The sequence below is a fragment of the Drosophila novamexicana genome, unplaced genomic scaffold (assembly GCF_003285875.2).
Source record: "Drosophila novamexicana strain 15010-1031.04,08,12 unplaced genomic scaffold, DnovRS2.1 tig00004555-arrow-pilon, whole genome shotgun sequence".
NCBI classification, from domain to species: Eukaryota; Metazoa; Arthropoda; class Insecta; order Diptera; family Drosophilidae; genus Drosophila; species Drosophila novamexicana.
This window is the reverse complement of record NW_020825052.1, coordinates 371,703-391,985: the sequence shown is the minus strand read 5'-3', so window position 1 is coordinate 391,985 and position 20,283 is coordinate 371,703. Positions and strand designations below refer to the sequence as shown.

Sequence of the window (20,283 nt, the reverse complement as noted above, 5' to 3'; positions counted from 1 at the left end):
TTGTATGCAATTATTAATTTTTAATCAAGTAAATAACTGTACACACAAAAACGCCAACGGACCTGGACATACGGACAGCACATAATACACACACAAACACGCGTAGAAGTAGACATACGTGTCGACAGGACTCGAACCGCAATGTGCGTGATTTCCGCTTTGCGTTGCACAAAGCCAATGACAAAACAATAGAAAAAACAGCCGCAGGCAATTGAAAATTTTCGTAACCTAAATACCGAATATCCTACACACTATATACACATAAATATGCATATATAACTATTTGCAAAAGATTGTGTGGATATATTTTAAATTTAATGTTTTAAATAAATTAATATAGAATATTTCAGAAATCATTTGCTTTAGTAGTTTCCGAACCGAGAAGAGTGTGCTAAATATTCGTTGTACACATTTTTCTAATACTCTTCTTTAGCTTAATTTATGTGGCAAAAAATACTGCAATTAATAATAACTATATATTAAACAATTCCCGCCGTTGGGCATTTCGGTGTTATTATTTAAATGTCGCTTGAAAGTACACTGGCAAACACGCGCTTAGGACAGACAACAACTAAGCACACTCACAGATTCTCACACACACACGCACAAATGCATATATAATTATTATATTTTTTATGCTAGTCGAAAATTATTATCAGTGACAGGGCAGACAGACAGAACCTGGCTCTGGGACAGGACTCGCTGACTCGTTGACAAAAATTAATAATAAACTAAAAACCGCAGGATATTTACACTGCACTCGATTGTAGGCTTCGACACGTGTGTGCTGGCATGTGTGTGTGCTTGACATTGCAACTATGCTGTCGAGCGCATTGTAAATTAGTTTGTCTCTCTAATAATTTTTTTCAACAAACGATTTTTTTTTTTTTGACAAAATTAGTTGGCTGCTTATCGCGGAACATTCGCCAACGCAAACGCAAACGCGGATGCGGATGTTTGTTCATGCGTAAAATGCGATGATTTGTGTTGCATAATTTTGTGAGCGCACGTTTGTTTATTTAGCTGTTTTTCGTTGATGCCTAAAGGTAAACACACTCACACACACATACAGTCACAAACAACCAAAACGCTTTGATTTATTATGGAAGATTCATGTCAAGCCGTAGGCAATAAAAACATCGCTTTAAAATTTAATATTTGCCGTGCTCTGAAATTGCTCGACCTTTGATGTATGTCCGAGCTGCTGCTAAGTGCAAAGCATGCTTCTCAAATTGACTGGGCCCAATTTCAGTTTATTATTGACATAATGCTGTGGGATAGAGGTTAAATAAATCCATATATTTTTCATGTTTAACTAAGTATTTGCAGATTTATTTATAATTTATGTTTGCTTCAATCCTATGTAAATCTGTATTCTAGCTATTCCAGCCCTGGGTTAAGCATTATTTATGGATCTCAAGCACACTTGACCCAAAAGTGTGACACATTATTTGAGTTTAATTCAAATTATTTATGCGAGAATTCCATTTGGCAAGCCTAAAAGCTTGCTTTAAAATGCAAAATGCCAAAAAGCTTAAAGTCCTGGCTTGCAAATTAGGATATGCTTCATTGACTGCCAAAAGGTACATAAAGTACGAATGTCTGCGTGTGCTTGTAAAGGTTCTCTCTTTCTCTGTCTCCATCTCGCTACCTCTCCCTCTCCCGCTCTCTCTCTCTCTCCCTCTCTTGCTCACTCTCTCCCGCCGCCAGTCTCAAGCATTCCCTGGCATATAAATGCTTGCTTTGTCATTCGTTCCGAGTCATTTCATTTTCACTTTGTTGTTGCCCCATGCAATGCCACTTGCTGCTGCTGCCTCTTGTGCTGCTGGCTGGTTCTGCTGCTGCTGCTCCACAGTTCCAGCTCACTAGTTACCCATGGCACTGCCTTAAAATGACAAACAACATTTGGCAGTTCCCTCGCCCAACTGCTTGAAAGCGAAAAATGCTTTGCAGCAGCACCAGGGGGCAGCAAGTCGAGGGGCAGGCTGCGCGTACATGCCATTGCACAATCATTGGATTCCGAAACATTTCTAGAATATTTAATAAGAAAACTGAAAATCGTTGAAATGCCAGCAACACTCATAATATCATCGCCCAGTCGCAAACGCCCCCTTTAAGCCAGTTGCTCCCATCTTAGAGCAGGAGGCATCAGCTCCAGCAGTTCCTAGTCAAAGTCTAGGTCGTTTGTCGGTTGTCTGCGTGTGTGTGGATGTGTGTATGTTTATGTGCGTGCCGTGTCACCGCCCCTACAATTTCTGCCAATGCATTTTCTTGATAAAAGGCTAAGGTCAAAGACAATATTGAAATGCCAATTGAACTTTTTGCTATTATTAAAATTTTACTGCCTTCGATAGAAGCGTTTTCAGAGAGTGCCCAAGCACCAGTTTGTAAATGCCTCTCACAACAATTTAGGCAGCTTTTCATAGTTAAACACATTAGGGCCTGGCCAAAAAGGGCATACCAAACTGGTTGCGTAATTGATTTTGTTGTTGCAAAGCTAGTGTTCAATTATTTACATTTAATGGCTGGCATGATTTTGGCAAAAGATAAAATAATGCGATTGTATTTGTTCTATGAGGCTATATAAAATAAATAGTGCTAATGAATTGTTGTTATAGAGTAGATCCTATCAGTGATCATAACTACTTAATTTATTTATGAAACTTTTTTGAGCCATAATTCAATGTACACAAACCCTTTCAAGCTATGCAATTTATTCAATTTTTATATCAATTCCTTGCACACATCTGCGTGTTCCTCTTATAGCCAAGACTAACCCTTGGCGCTCGACCCTTAATCATAAAATTTGACATTTCTTGGAAATCCACTTAAATGGCAACTTACTCATATTTATTCTCTTCTTCTTTATCTTTACAGGTATGTACTACAAATTTGCATAACACAAGCAAAGAATAACCCCTTTGGGGCATCCTTTATGTAAGTGCAGTGTCCCAGACGAATCCTGGCAATCCTGGCAATCTATGCACTAGACACTGAAAAATTTGTATAGCTTATTATTAATAACTTTGGGGTGGCTGAGATCAAGTAGCTAAATCTTGAGAAGCATTTAAGCAGCATGTCAGAAACAAAACACGAACGAAAAAAAAAAAAATAAGGAAGAAGAAGAATGGTCGACATTGACAGTGATTACAAGCTAAAAGTATGAAAAACAGCAAAAACTACTTAAGCACAAGAAATAACAAAAGACGACCAGCCGGGCCATAGACAGTAGACAAATTTTTTGCATAAACACAGACGACAAAGCCAACTAGGGGCTGCACTTAAAACAAGAGCCAGTGCAGGGAGCACAGGACCAGTACAGGACCTGTAAAGGACATGGCAGGGACGGGGAAAGGGACAGGGAAAGGCCAAGCAAATCGAAGCCAAGCGAAAGTCATCGAAGCTCAGATGCCCAAAGAATTTTCTCCATTTCAATTTTCTTTCCATTTTTTTTTTCCTTTTTTTTGTCTTGATGTGAGATGCGAATTTTTCAATAAGTGCGACAGGACGAGGGACCAAGGCGCAAGTATAATAATTTCGGGCGGATGGAAACGACGGGTGCGACGACGCGACGTCGTTTAAAATATGCCGGATTGTTGGATCCTGGCTAGCGTCAGGAAGCATACAAGTAGAACGGCTCAAAATGCAAAGTAGACGACATCCGCTTTGAGATTGGATGACGTTCGTCGCCCAAGCCCAAGCCCAAACCCAGGCCCAAGCCCTTGCCCTGGCCGTAGTCGTAGCCTTCGCCATCGTCAAGTATTAAAAGCAAATAAGTAATAAAAATAATAATGGAGCATTTTTACCATTTTTGCTTCTCCGAAAGAGCAAAGGAAAAAAAGGATAAGCATCTTAGCGCAATTTCTTGCTGCCTTCTCAATATAACAAAAGGTCCTTGCGTTGGGCCAAATGTGCCGAAAATGAAGAGCTGGTGGAAGGGGGCGGGGCTTGGCCATGTGGCAAGTGGTTGGGGAAAGGCACGAAGCTCAGCTGCTGGACCTGGTCTAGTACGGGCCATGCTGCTGTTTTGTCCTTTATTTCCATTTATTTCTCCTTTCCTTTTTTTTTTTGCCTTTTGCCGCTCTCATATTTCTGGCCGCGTCCCTAAAGGACAACAACATAAATGCAGGAAATTTGAATGGACGAGCGCAGTGAATGAAATTTGCAAATATTTTTCAAAAATTGAACTTCTCTGGCAAATTTTTTGCGTCCGCAGGCTGCCCAGATGGACATGCAGTGAGGGGTCGGAGGGAAGTGCCGGCTGGCGGTTTATGAAAATAAGTGAAGAAAATTGATTTGAAGTACTTTGAAGTGCAAAAACGCATAGCGCCGAATCAGTGAAGAATGCTTTGGCATATTATTTCGTTTTGACGGACTCGGACAGTTTTTTTCTCTGCTCCCCCTATCTCTCATTTTTTCATCTTTGCAAGCCAACTTTTGTTATGATAAGCAAGTCAAGCAGAAGCTGCAATGACTCAAGAGACAGGGGAGGCGAGCATGCAGCAGAGACAGAAACTGAAATCATGGACCCAAAAGCAAAAGCATGTGCATATCTGTGCACGTTTGAATAAAGTAACAAACTGCAACTGACAACAACTATTTAGGCAAATGTCTATTATATAATCTTTAAAATGTAAAAAATCATTTTATGCAAAGCTAGGGACAGCTACTTACGCAGCACTTCTTTTTAATAAGTATGTTCTTGGAAAAAGATAGAAAACTCTTCACGAAAGCTCAGCTTAAATATTCGCATTTTTGAAAAAAAGACTTGCAAAATATGTCGTACTGCTAAACATATAAGTCCAAAATAATACACATTTTGCTCAAACTTAAGCTCATTTTAGTAGACGATAAGCATGTTCGATCATGAGTAGACACATATTTGAACATATCCAAATAGCTTTGCTTAAGCTGCAGTACAAGAAATTGATTTCTAGGCTTCATGCAGCTTAACGACAACACTTACCCAAAGGCTCGGTTTAAGTTTGAGACTGAGCCTCCGTCTGAGCCGCAATCAGACAACAAAGGAACATGTGACTGTATAAATTGCCTAGAAAACTACAGACTACCGACTGCCGTCTATCATTTCCGCAAGCAATTTGTGAGGTATAAACTTTGTGTTCTTTTTCTTTCCTTTTAAGAGGAAAAATTGTGAAAATATAAACCGCCAAGCACTAGACTAGCAGGTAAGCGCGCGGCAAGTGCGTTCGCCTTGACGACACTCGTTTATCAAGACGGCAGCCAGAGAACAGTTTGCCCAAGTAAAATGTTTCACGCCAACGCCTAGAAGTATGCAATGGCAGGCAGACAGTCGTTTTGGCCAAATATATTCATTGCAAGATTTGTTGCCAGTGGGTGGAGCTGTTTTTGCATATGAAACTGCTCGCCGCTCCTGCTCCATCCCCGCGCTCTAGTTGGATGCCTGGATGGCAGGATGTGTGCATGGCACACTGGAGACTGCCAGACTTATGCTTGAATTGCAAATAGTTAGAAAAGATTTGCCATGATTTTGATGTTACTTTTCGTTTTTCTCTCGGTTTTGGGCAAATGCATTTCTCTTCTTTTGGCCAAAGCTCTGCGGCTTGCGCCTCAGCGATTGGGAAGGCATGCCAAAGCGATTTGTGCTTACTGCATTTGGGCGGGACACAAATTTCGCATGATTAAATTAAGGCAGATAGTGCTTCCTGCACGACTTTGATGTCTCTTTTTTCCTTAAGCATGGCTTAAACTGGGCATTAAATGAAATGTTATATAACAATCAGAAATCAACGCACATGTAGCAAATAAAAATATATATAAATATACGTATAAAACATTTGCGGCCATTTGCCGCTGGCAATTGCACGCACGCATACACACACACACACACAAAGAGAAGCACACACATTAGTGTGCAATTTGGCCAAATGTCGCCAACGTGGCAGCCTGTCCCCGGCCCTGTCCGGACACTCGGACAGGCGGACACCCGGACGCCCCGGACTGTGCCCGCCTGTCGAACTGTTGCCGGCTCGCTCCGAAAAACTTTCACAATATTTCCGCAAAACAAATTGCGCGTAAAAATGGCAATGCAATTTTTGGTCGTTTGTTGCGGCGGCCGTTGCCAAATGGACGCCATGTTGCATCCACATATGTTTCTGCTGACCTCCCGTCCACGCTGCCTCCCTCACCCTCTATGTGTGTGGATGTGTGCGTGCCTGTCCCATGTTTCTGTAATGTTTGCCCAATTGAATTTAATAATATTTTCATTTGGATTTTAGTTTTTAGTTTTGCGAGAATATTTTTGCGCAATTTTCACCAGGCCAGTAAGCTGCAGCTGCAACTGGCACTGCCATTGCAATTGCAACTGTGTCCTGCGCCTGACGTGTCCTTTGAAATGTTTTGCTGTTTGTGGCTGAAAATTGGCACGGAACTGGTCAGCACATTGCACACCACATGGCAGGACACCGAAAAAGGCAACCAAAATGCCCGAAAGAACTCATTGGTTTAGTTATTGGGCTAATTGGATCTAGAGGCGCGTGTTGTGTAGCCAATTTAGTTTATGATGTTGTTTCATTAGCCTCGGCCATTTGGCCAAAGGGCTTCAGAGCAAAAACCTATAACTAGATTGTTTGCTTTTAATGTGAAAAGCCTCCTATTTAAAAACTATGTATATGGCTCATACTATAGGGAAATCTCCCTTGGGTGGACAGCGACCGTCGGGTAATTTTTGTCCGCGCAAAAGGAGTGTGTGCCTAATATTCTAATAAAAATATCCTTCCAATAGGCATGTCCACCTAATAGAAGTATCCGTTAGTCGAGTTTCTACCCGATTAGCTTTTAACATTATTCTGCTCAACATATATAATTATTATATTGTAAACATCATGACGTACTTATTTGTAGTTCAGACGGTTTTCTAATATCCCAACTAAACTTACCAATTGATAGTCTTATTATGTTCCTTACGTTTTGGCAAATCCTTCCCATAATTGGTTTACTACTATATTGCGTTGTTCCACCGATAAACTCTTAGTGCTTGCACGTGAATCGTAACCTTTTGAAAGAGTTGCCCTTTATGTGAATGCCACCGATTACTGCCCAAGCGTATAGCTGAGACTATGTAAAGAACCCCCTTAAAGGGCACTTACCGCTGTGCTTATCCGTAGCTGGCAAAAACAACTATCGCATCAACAGCTCGTAAAACCAAAGCAGCAAATTAAGCTGGCAGCATAAAAAGCCAACGAACAGAAGGGATAGACAGAGTTGAGAGGGGGGAGCAGTGTGCTGTGTTGACCACTGACCATAATACTGACCATAAATATAATATTTGATAATTTTATTAACAATTTTCGACTGTAAATTGTTTACGACTGCGATTGCAGTGGCCAAGACTTGGCTGCTTTTTAGGCGTCTGCCAGGCGTTAACTGTGCGCTTTTTATGCGAGCCAACTCCAAATGAAATATTCATGCGGCCCAGTCTCCCTCTTCCTCTCTCTCTCTCACTCTCTCATACACTATCTCTCACACTCTCTGGTAGAGTCGTAAATTAAATTTGGCCCTGGCAACATTCTGTTCAATCAAGCACAAAAAACGCAGCAGACAGTCTGAGGGCAGCTATCCTGGCTATCCTTACGTTTAGTTTAGTTTCTCCTCTTGCTTTTTTTTCCCAGCTGTGAACTGTGTGAACGCACTTTGATTTTAAGTGCATTAGAGAGGCCCAGTCCTTGCGACTAGCAAATTCAATTTGTTGCAATCCTATGCTAAAATCAGATCCCAAAAACTTTTTGCCCCGTTTTGTCGACATTAAATTTATGAAATTGTGAGCTTCCTCTTTTTGCTGGCCTGCCCGTGTCCTTATGTACAAATGCACGAGGAGTACTCGAAACTCAATCATGCTTGCATGTAATATCCTGGCTGTCCTTTGCTGCCGTGTTGAGCCAGCCATTTGCTTGAGTAAACTGTGCGGTCCTGACGACATTTATACCCATAACAACAGCAACAACAACGAGAACAACATCTACAACAACAACAACAATGATAACAAAATGCCAAGTTCATTGCATGCGCTTAGCTCCCAGTTGGAGCTTCTAAGGAGCTCCTCGGCTGCGCCCTGAACTATGCAAGACATGTGCAACAAGGCATGCGAAGGACAGATACGACAAAATGGGGCGTATTCAAGGCGTTATTTAGGAATTGTCCTGTCCAAGCCAAGTTTTCCAAGTGCGGCAACAACTTGCATTAAAACTTTTCTGTCACATTCTTCGCATATCTTTGTGAATGTGTGGCAACATTTTTGTAGCCTGTTGATTGCTTATTAGGATGCCACTTTAAGCCTACTAGAAACAAGTTTAAGATAAATCAAAAATGTACTTTCTTAAATATTTTTTTAATTTAAGTCTTTAAGCTTTTCGACTTGCTCCGATAGTTTTTTCGCTATTTTTCGAAACATTTCAGTGCGCTTGATTGTTTATTAGGCCGTCGCTTTTAAAGCGATTGCTAAAAGAACTCTCAGCGCCTAATTGAATTAAATGGCTGGCTGTGGCAAAAAGCAAAGTAAATTAAATAAGTTTTTCATTTTGGCCACGTTGCCAAGTAAGTTGCATTGTCAACGCCGTTGTCGTCGTCGTCGTCGTCGTCGTCGTCCTCTTCGAATGGGTCGCGCTTTTTGCTTGCCCGCATTTTACGCTTCGCCTGCGGCTCCATTTGGCTGCCTTTTGATGCCGACCCGCCCTGGACCCGGTCGAACCGGGCCGGACCGGATCGGAGCAGGCGGGCCGAGGCCAAATGCAATGAGCCAAAAGTTGTTTAATGTATGCAACGCCTGTCTGCCCTGCCTGCTTTGTCTGTCCGTCGCTCCTCGATCCCGCTTGGCCTGGCTCTGCCTGCCCAGCGCTGCGGTTAACAACGCGTCGCAACTTTGGCCGAAAGTAAGTAACTTTTCGCATAGTACGTACATTTTTTTTGTCCTCGTCGGTTAATGCATAGCATACTTTTAGGTAGCTTAGTGGCATTTTACACTAATTTGACTCGCAGTCAGAGTTCTTTATTATTTTTTCTCCCATTTTTTTCACATATTTTCTCTCTCGATGGTGTGATTTATTTGGCGGAAAAGATTACTTACTCGGCTTGTGGTTTCTGTGGTGCGTTTGAGTTGGCTTTCCCCCGGCCAGTTGAAGATTTGTTTTGACGCTGGGCGGATGGACTTGCCCCGCTGAGTGGTCTACCCTGCTCTGGCTGATTGCTGCTGACTGCTCGACTGTTAGTTGGCTCGACTGCAGCTGACAGCAAAATTAAAATCTGAAAATGAATTTGTAATTAGTTTTACTGCTACTTTTGCCCACTTTACAACTGCCATTGAGAGTTTGGTTTGAATTTGTTGTTCCTTTAAATAAGTGAAAATTAATTGAAAAAGTCGCTGCCAGTTGCTGAGCGCTTGTTATTTCCATCGATTCGCAGGGACTACAACGAATATATTTTAGGCGTAGCTAGAAATGTTAGCAAAAGACTAAAATAATAGTGTATTAATTGGGAATCACAATCTTAAAATAATACGCCTACAGTTCTGAGAAATTAATATTAAAGAAATTTGAATTTCTTCTGCAGTCTTTAAGCGAGTGAATAAAAACTAATTTGATCTAGAAGTTATAGGCTCAGAAGCGAATCAAATAGATCTTTTGGGCGGCAGGTCATAATCCGGAGTACTCTGGCAACTCATTAATATTAATACCACACAGCTAATTGTTTACTGACAATCTCGTATAATTTAACACCTTTAAATCATGCTTTCCATTAAGCTTATATATTTTATTTTGAGCCCTTGAATGGCGCAGCTCAAATCCATTTGGCTCTAAATTTATGCGCGCACATTTTTGTGTTAAATAAATAAAATCAACAAAATGAAAAGTATTTATTTTCTTGTCGCTGCTTTAATTGATATATAAAAATGGCTGGCCATTAAACAAATGCGTGCCGGGCCAATTCATTTAGCAATTAAAACAAGCTGCGGCCGGCGGCTGCTTAAAAAATAAATAATAAAAAAAAATTATAATAAAAATAAACTATTGTATGCAAATCATGCACAGGCATATACAAAAATATATGCAAAAAAAAAAGAAGCAATACGCATACATATATAATTCATTTGTTAAAACCATTTGCCGCCCATTTATTTGCTAGTTTTTTATTTATTTGTATTTATTTTGTATTATTTTGTGCCGACATTTTTCAATTTTTTTGCTGTGCTGCAAATTGAGAGAGAAATATGTTGTCCTTTTAGGCGTTGACAAATCGACGCTCACAGTCGTCGCACAAAAAGCGCCATCGAGGCGGGAATAATAATTTTTTGGCACGACTGCCATGTTAACATGTCCCCAGACACGTAAAGGACTCCAGTCCAGGACCGCAGGAGCACGTTGCAGTTTATTATGTGTGTGTGTGAGTGTGTGTATTCTGGCTGCCTGCATATCAGCGCCCGTGTAAGCGTTCCGCTTTCTAGGCTATAGCGCCGTATGGGGCAGGAGTTCAGTGCTTGCGGCTTGTAGCCACCATTAGTGAACACGGCAACAGGACTGCCAGCCGGGTAACTGTGATTACAGTCATGTCTGGAGGGCCCCAGAGCCCAACAGCCAACAGGTTTATCATGTGCACTCGTTGCCGCCTGCCCCCTCCCATTTGTGTCCTCCCTGCTCGCGTCTGTGTGCCGGGCTTGGCTGCATTTGCATTTAAATATAAATACGTGCGCGGCTTTTCGGGGCGGCTGGCAGACAAATTACTTTTTAAATGCACTGTAAGCCTTCAATTGTAATTGGCCAACGACAGCGTTGGGTTCACTTAGCTATTGGCCTTGTGCGGTTTGAAACTTTGCCAAAAAATGGCCAAAAAACTGGCAAAAACTTTGAGCAACGCGCATTAAAAAACAATAAAGCGAAAAAAATATATATGTATATGTATATTGCCAAGTGCCAAAATCGTAAGGCCTCAGCACTCCACCCCGCTTGCCACTAAGCCAGAGAGAGGCCCAAGCTAATGGCGTCACGTTTGCAGGACCGTGCCGCAAAGCAAGTGGCATGCAACATGCGATTGCTGCCAAAAGTGCCGCCTGGCACAAGTCCAGAATTGACGACGGCCTCCTGTTAGTAGTTGGGCTTGTTAGTTGCCAGACGGCAGTCGACAGCAGGCAGCCGGCAACTGGCAACCCGCAGCCTGTTGCATTCGAGTCAGTAGAATCAGTCGTCCAGGGCCAGGGCTGTGCCTGCTGCTGGCGCGTGCTGCTTGCCTTCAGAGTCGTGTTGAATTTTTCATTTCATTTGGCGCAGCAATTCACTTGAATGGGAATTTCGTGTCGTCGTCTTCAGGAAACGGAAGTGCCAGCCAAACAACTGCACACATAGCATATAATAAACGTTCATATTGACTTGGCTGACTTACACAACCCAACGAAAGCAAACATAATTTCCAAGTCTGCACACTGCCGGATTTTAAGGGGAGGTAAGAGGGTGAGGAAGAGGCGGAGGCGGAGGGGCCTAGCAAACCAAATTGGCAACCGCCCGCCACAAGGCATGCGGTGCGGGGATTATAAGGCTATCAAATTGACGTTAATGAATTAATTTATGAGCTTTTGTGGTTCCATGCGAGCCGTTGCCTGTTGCACTATTTGTCTGGGAGATTGAAGAGCTGCGCTAATTATAGAAGCTAAGACATTGGAATAGGGGGTAATTAGAAATTGAAAAGATAGGCAAACAAAAGTGAACCAAATGGAATATTTGGGATTGGTTTATATATCTAACTAGCTATATTGGAACAGAAATTAAAATAGCAAAAAGCACAGCTCACAGAAATGCTTACGATTTCAAAATTGAAAGTGTGAAATACAGAAAAGTTGCCCAAAATTGTGTCAGCTTTCTATAATAGGCCTGTCCCTCACTCGTGCTAGATAGGTGCTCGTTATTCGGACCTCCTCTATAATTTGTGCCCCTGCAACTTCAGCGCGTGGTGCAGTGACTGTAATTTGTGCATTGCAATTTTCGTGCAACATGTCGAAAGATTTACAAGTGCTGCGACAGCTACATTGTCGCTCAGCACTTCGATTGGGGCACGTTCTGTAGCCTGCCACTAAAACGCCTAATGACGTTTACACGGCCAACATAATTACAGTAATAATGTGGCTGACTCTCGACACTGTGCAACAGCAAATGGTGATGACATTGGTGAGGTGTCATGCGACAATTTAACGAGACGACGTTGTTGAGCAGGACGCGCCTTGCATATACGCGCGAAAAGGATTCGCCTTTTGTGTGCCACATGCAACAGTCAACGGCAATTACAGCAACAACGGCATCGGCGACGTCGACGGCAACAGCTACTACAAAGCACATTCGTCACGAAATGAGGCAACAACAACAAGAACAACAATAAAGAAACTCGTGCGTGTGTGTTGGCCACCATTTTGTATGCTTTTAAATTAGCCAAAGTGTGAAAGTGTCATGTTTCGAAATATGAAATTAACAGGCAGCCAGTATAGCCAGGGCGCTGGGGAATGCGAAAAGCGCTCATTGTTGCCGCCACATATGTGTGTGTGTGTGTGTGTGTGTGTATATGGGGTGTGTGTGTCTGGCATGGCTGCTGCTGTTGTTGATATGCTGTAATTTGCTGGCGAAAAATTGAAAAGAAGTGCACTTCAATAATTGTGTGCTTCTGTTGATTCTTCGTTTAAAATTACATGCCAACAGTTTCACGAAACCCATCAGAAAATTGCTCAAGTGGGCACAATTGAAATTTTTGAATGATAAATACCAGAATTGCCTTTAGGCCGTCTTTGTTTATGTTTGCTTCTGGAATATTTATAATAATTTTATAACTTAAAGTTCAGTGAATGTTGCTTTCATATGTTTTAATGTATATTCATCGGGTTTTTAAAGATATTTTTCTCATTTATATTATGTTTAATGATGAATGCATATACTTTTAGCATTCTCTCCTAGTGCTGGCTTCTATTCCTAAATAACGTCAGTTTTTGCCATAAATGTGCATTTATAGCCAAGTATTCAATTCTTAAAGACAATAGAGACCCTTTGGATATAAAGACCTAAGCGAGTAACTAAAACATTCGCTATTCAGCAACAGATTCGACTGATAAATATAATCGTGTAATGTCTAATGTTCACTGGTAGCTCATTAAAGCTCATTACAAGACCGGGCCAGAGATGACCGTGATTGCTCCAGGCTGCTCAGAAATGCGGAGAATATAGTTTCACATTGCCGGCGGTGTGCCTCCAGGCTCCTGGTAACTTTGCTGTTCCCTGAATGTTTTACCTCGTATCATGGCCTTTACATAAACTTGAGTTTCATATTTCATTAATTAAAATTGTGTGCAAGGCTCCTAACTATATACATGGAGCACCTGTTTGGCTTTAGTCTCATTAACGATACACATACTTACACAAAAACAAACAGAGCCTGGAAAAGGGAGAGTGTGGGCGACTAAAATTATGCAACATAATATCATTGTTACATTGATTAATGATTTGCAAAATCATAAAAGCTGTTCTCTCCCCCATTTCCCAGCCTCCCCCAGTAAAGGTTTCGTATTACAAAAACAGCCAACTCATCTGCAAAACGTCTTAATTATAACAAAACAAAATGTCGAGGCACATGAAATGTTGTCGTCGCTTCAATTGTCATACAGTAGACGTAAAGGGGGGGCCTAAGTGGTGGGCAGGAAGTGCGAAATGTGAAGCGGCCATTATTATGCTAATTAATTGACATCAAAGAACGCAACAAAGCCAAAGACAGCGCACTGCACAGCAGAGCTTAGGCGCCGTCTTTGTTGAATGTGCCCAATATTTCGAAATCAATGAGAGCCGACAATAGATAACATCATGACTCAATGTAGATGCCTGAGATAGGGGGCTACATGGGTAGAATGTGAGAGGTACTTATATTATATTATAAAGAGCGAACAGCTTGTAAGCCGATTTCAATGGAAATGCAAATTGAAGTGCGTTGCCAATTATTTTGTTATTTACGAGTATTTTTGCTTTTTATCGTTGCTGTTGCTGTTGCTATTGTTGTTGTTCTTGTTTATCACAAAAGCATATAAAATATAATATGATAATAATGAGCAGTGCGCCTCGCATAACAAAAGCCAAATGGCAAAGTGCACAGCGGCGAGCAGGGCAGTGGGGTGGCAGAGAAAGAGAGAGAGAGGGAGAGAGACAGGTAAAAATAAGGCAACGTTGGCAACCCCCCAACGTCAACGTCAAGTGACAAGGCACAAAAGAATGGCCTGTAATAGGATTTCCCGCTCGCTGTAGCCTGCGCTGGCGGGAAACGGAAAAGCCGCCAATAAATATGCAATGCCACTCACTCACTCACTTACGCACTGACTCACTCTTTGATTCCAATTATTTTCAGGGTGCATCCTCCAGCCTGGTTGTCAAATACGCCGACACGGAGAAGGAGCGACAAATAAGACGCATGCAGCAAATGGCCGGTCATATGAACCTATTGAATCCGTTTGTCTTTAATCAATTTGGACCGTACGGCGCCTACGCGCAGGTAAGTACCCTCCTCAACCATACCCGCCAACGGCCCGTTCAGCACGCCTCATCACGTCCCTTTTTATATTCCCAAAAAAAACAGCAACAACAGCAAGCGGCTCTGATGGCTGCCGCGGCAACGGCACCGGGCTCGGCAGCTGCCTATATGAATCCAATGGCTGCATTGGCAACGCAAATACCTCATGGCCTCAATGGCACCGGCCAGCCGCCGTCGCTGCCCTCGCCAACGATGCCCAACTTCAATATGGGCGCCAATACGCCCAATGGCCAGCCCGGCGGGGCTGCAGCCGCCGCTGCTGCCGCTTCAGTTGCGGACGGTGTCTTCACGAATGGCATTCCACAAACGGCATTCCCACGTAAGTAGCCCCACAAGTCTATCTATCCTATATTGTTTGTGCCAAGAAACCAATGATTTTTTGTTTATCTTACTTTTTTATTTTACATAAATGCATTTAACAATTTCAGTTACCAGCTAACAAGGTTAACCAATTATGCCTTACACTCTATTATTTCATCTAGATCCGCTGCATCTGACCATACCACCACAAGGTTTGCCAAATGGCGATGCTGCTGCACTGCAACATGCCTTCCCTGGTTTGCCACCATTTCCAGGAGTTGGTAAGTTCCCAAACTCGGGTTAGCCATAGTCTGTAATATGCCTTATGCAACAATATGCCTAAGAGAACTACGTATATAATTGTGCCCAAATAAAGAAAATTTAAATAGATAGTACAAGTTCCATACGCACCAAATGTTAATAATTTGAAAAATTGTTATGTCATTATTAGCCCAATTTATCATACATACTCCCGCTTCCCCTCTTTATCTCTCTCGTGCATTATCTAGTCATTTTATTTCATAAATCACCTGTCAGGTTCTCTCATAATTAGCGCCAAGATCTGTATTATCATCGTCATAAGCACAATGCCGCTATAAGGCAGGCGATTCACATAACAAAAAAGAAGGAATTCAACAACAACAGACAGCATAAACAGTTCAATCATTTATAATTGTTTTTATTGAAATAATTAATAATTGTTGTGTCATGCCATAAATATATATTGTTAGTAAAGTGTTATATATAACTCTAACTTCTATATATACATAAATATTTAATTTGTTTCAAAAGAAATACAGAATTCGTCTTAAGTGTAGCAAAAATCGTTGAACCTTCACCATCAATCTTTACCATTTATCGCTCTTCTATGCGCTTCTCAAGCAAAGTGATTGATTGCCACACTGAAAAACAGTTCTATATTTCTTTATATGGCTTTTCTGTTTAAACTCGTTCTCCTAGTTTGTTCTAATTATATGTTGAATATTTTCAGATCTTCTTATATCCAAATTTGTTGTTCAATGTTAAACGTTTAACAATTCTTTGCGAACACACGATATAAAATTCGTTTATTATATTTTCTTGTTTTTATCATAACAATGTTTATACGAACTTTGAATCTGTCTAAATTCGTATTCACATGCCATACGTAAAGTCTATATTTATAACTTTATGTAACACACGCTCTAGAAATCCAGTTGCCCACTTTGGCTGGTATATCTTAATTTTCCGATGTTATTTCTGACTGAAAGATATATAATGGTCGGATCTGGTCGTAGCCTGTCATCTTTGATTGTAAACTTATTATCGTTTTTTGTTCTGTTTATACCTGGTTTAACTTGACACCAAAGAAATCTTAATTAATTTAACATAAATTATATACGTATACTTAACTGTTGTGTTGTCTTTATAAATGTTTCGGATTTTGTGTAAAAACCAAAAACAAAAATTATTTATATATAACGCAGCCTTTCCCGCCGTCTATGGACAGTTTCCACAAGCTTTACCACCTCCCCTAGCGGCGGTTGCACCCACTCAGCGTGAAGGTAAGCTTTTCATTATTATTTTGTCGGTTGTTCTCTCTTTAGTTCCGTTTCTAACTCTTTGTTAGTTTTTCTTTTTGTACTATATCTCAATATTGTGTTTGACTCTTGGCTTGAAACGAATAACTCATGCAAAGCGAAGGGTTTAGAATTTCGTTACTCGTCATAAATAAATGTTTCCATTTATATATAAATAAATTAACCATTCAGATACACACACACACACACCCACACAAACACGTACTCCGTAGACAAATATATATTGAATATCGTAAGCAGTTCGGTGGGTCGATAAAGCCAATTTAATAAAATAAATGAATTTTCTTTTAGCGAACGTATTTGACTAAAATGCCCATAAAAATTAATTACTTGTGTTCTTTTTATTTGGAATTCTTACTTATATTTTGATGCACTGAACAGGGGCAAAATCGCGGAACCCCTTTCGAAAGGGTTGCAGAACCAGAGGCGTAAATCGTTTTTAATGGCTGCATTTAAAGGCATTTTATGTGAGATCGTAAAAATTGCATATAAACTGCTTAAAATCACATAAAAAGCGTCGGCGTATATTCAAGATATTTGCCTGAAACGCGCGGGGATCGGATGGTCGAGGGCTGGGTCCGGCACATGAAAAATCATAAAATTTTATGTTACTTTGTTTCGCTTGGTTTTTTCTTTTTTTTTTTTACTCAGTTCCTTTGTCTTTCTTAAACTATGTAACGGTGACGAGACAAGATACAAGCACACCATTAATAAGGCGTACATAAATAATGTCTATATATACGTATCTGAATTATAGTCAGCTATATAGATGTTCCTATGTGTATGTGCCACTCTCTCTCTCTCTTTTTGTATGTATGTGGGTGTGTGTGTGTGTGTGCCTGTGTACCACATTCTTAAATGTGTATACTGTCTATAACTAACCCTTACTTGTTTGTAAATCTGTTATTCATTTTCAATATTTGTTGCGCGTAGTTAATTGTATTTTTGATATATTTACTTAGTACTTATCCTGCATGACACACACATGAAACTCGGCTATGCTGAACTCATATCATACTATTCTTGTATAGGGATAATCGCAAATGGGGCTATAAAAAATATATATATAAAATGAGAATAAACAAATAGAATTTAATATCATAAGCTAAAATCTTAAGTATTTTATTGCTAGAATTATAGAACTGGTAGCTCATTAAGCATTTTAGATTACGAATATGTCTACATTTATATTTTAGCCTATGCAAGCGTATTTTGTTACTGTTCGTTTGTTTATCTTTTATGTAAGAGTATATTTTATCATATTGTTTGCTATTTGGTTTTGCAGTTTTATGAAACGCATTAGCTTTAGTTAAATCGTCTACAAAATCAGTCACGAAACACGAGACACAATGAAAAAAAAAAGGAAAATAAACTCAAAACCAGCCAAATACAGCAGACAAACTCATAATGTTCTAACTTATGATTTTGCTCATCGTTTAATTTCTTTTCTCTACTTTATTTCTTTTCTTGTAATGTCTTCTTTTAAGATTTTCTGATGTTCCCAGGATGTTCTATATCCGGTCCGGAGGGCTGCAATCTATTCATCTATCATTTGCCGCAAGAATTTGGTGATGCAGAATTAATGCAAATGTTCCTGCCATTTGGCAATGTGATCAGCTCTAAGGTCTTCATCGATCGTGCTACAAATCAGAGCAAATGTTTCGGTAATTCCAAATATGCCCATATATATATATATATATATATATATATATATATATATATATATATATATATATATATGTGGAGCATCGATTTCAGGGACCCCAAAAAGTGGGGGTTTTCTCTTTGGGGAATCATGATGGAACTTCTAAATTAACCTCTGGGAAATTTTAACGGTCTTAGAAGCATAGCCTCGTGACTTATGAGAAATTTTATATACAACCATTATTTTGGGTACACACCATGTAACGTGTTTTACGAGGACTCAGTTCCCGAAATACTCTCAGTATATAACATAAAAATTTTCCGTATAATGAACTTTATATATAAGGTCAGTTTTAGGAACAAAAACGCAGGGTTGCCATATGCAGACCTTTTTGCATAAGCAACGTGTATTATAAGGACACAGGAACGATGAGATTTGGTCCAGTTCACACTTCAATTTAGTAAATAACAGTCAAATAGCTGTCCCCAAAAACATACTGATTTTATATAAATATAGAGACTCATATATAGAGGTTATGAGGACTAGGGAACAGTGAATTTCGATAAAACTCACTAAACTAAATAAATATAACGCTAAACCACGTAAGACTCAGCAATATTTTATTAAATTTATACATTTTAAATTTAGTGGCAGACTGGCTTAATTGAAATTAAGAGTCAAATTTATTTTGAATGTAGTTTTGGATCACTTTAGGTTAAAGTAAAATTAATAATGTGAATTAACATAAATGACGTTATTAAATACATGCATTTAAAATGAATTTTTTTTTAATTCCAAAATTTTTTAACATAAATTAATATTAATATACGAAAAAGTATAATCCACTTATTTTAAATATGGTCAACATATTTATTATTTAATCTATTTGCGGAGTTCCTTGATTTAGCCTTGCGCTGATTATCTATCCATGTTTTTACTTGCGCCGGTGTCCTACATTTTAGATATGTAGAATTATTTATAACTGTGTTGCATTGATTAAGTGACGGCAATCCTTTAAGCGACAACAGGTCGCCAAAAGCCTGGTATATTTCTTCACGCTCTTCATTCGACCACCGGTTTCTTATCGTTTTTCCAAATGATGATCCTGTTAAATAATAGAGTTTAATACAATTTAGTGTGAAAAAGAATAACGTTTTAGTAATATAGAAAAATATTAAAAACTTTGCAGTCGGTTGCAACCGTCGCAATACTCAATCATAGACCAATAACAGATTAATACAGCCTACCAGAACAATTTATTAGGTGATATCAATTTTAAACATTCGCCACGCACCCAGTCAATCGTAGGCAAACTAATTTTTATCGATCTTCAGAGTAGTCCATCAATAGTATTCATGAAAAAGTTAGTCAAGCTCTAAGATTCTGTAAGATTTGCGATTGTGCAATTTAAAACGATTTTTAGGATTTACAACGCCCCCAGTGGTCGTCATTATATAATTGTAGCACTTTACCTATCGTGGATATATACGTGTATATATTTCAAGCCCAAAGTTTCTAACTTCAATGGGCCCGCAAAATAAGCACGATATATTTTTTCACTTTGCGAATGAGGATAAATAGGACAGACTAATCGCAATGCATGTAAGCACGTGACAAAAATATGTAGGTTGCAATTCAATACTCACTACTTGGACGCTTTCCTTTTGCATTGGATTTTTCTACAATTTCATCATCGGAAATATTAAATTCGCTTTCTGATCGCTGTTCAGAATAATCTGATTCCGAATCCTCTAAAGGATCATCTGCAAAATACATTTTAAGTATAATGTAAAAACATTGACAATAGGGCTTATTGGATAAGTAATTATTAGATAAGTTAAAATATTATATTCTACACAATAACTACACTTAGTATCACTCACAACCTTGATGAATATATTTACTCACTTTCTTTTAACTGATCAAGGGCTACTGTGTTTTCATCCTCAACATTATTTCCAAGAGCTGCCATAAGCATCTGGGATACTTCGGCAATCTCCGCTACTGTTACAGGGATTCTGTAGATTTCTTTGTGTATATCTTTATGATGACCCATAAAATTGGCAAGCCTATCAATTTGGACATCTTCGACGTTAAGCATCGATGTATAGGTAGCTAAATGCTTTCGAAGCATCGTTCCCCTTAAGGCCCCTGGGCAGCGAGCCCCACACTCCAGGGCAAATC

At 39.8% G+C, this 20,283-nt stretch overlaps 1 protein-coding gene across 9 annotated transcripts in view; it reads left to right on the top strand.

The window, feature by feature from the left end:
• Positions 1–20,283, top strand: part of LOC115770040 (CUGBP Elav-like family member 4) — a 163,698-nt gene that overhangs the window by 128,751 nt on the left and 14,664 nt on the right. For 8 of the 9 annotated variants that reach the window (XM_030715110.1, XM_030715112.1, XM_030715117.1 and 5 more), the window contains 5 exons: positions 14,392–14,535; positions 14,620–14,893; positions 15,057–15,155; positions 16,341–16,418; positions 17,942–18,118. In XM_030715110.1, the coding sequence (XP_030570970.1) occupies positions 14,392–14,535; positions 14,620–14,893; positions 15,057–15,155; positions 16,341–16,418; positions 17,942–18,118 (772 nt within the window). The remainder of the gene's footprint in view (positions 1–14,391; positions 14,536–14,619; positions 14,894–15,056; positions 15,156–16,340; positions 16,419–17,941; positions 18,119–20,283) is intronic. The other variant, XM_030715113.1, reaches the window with a different exon arrangement.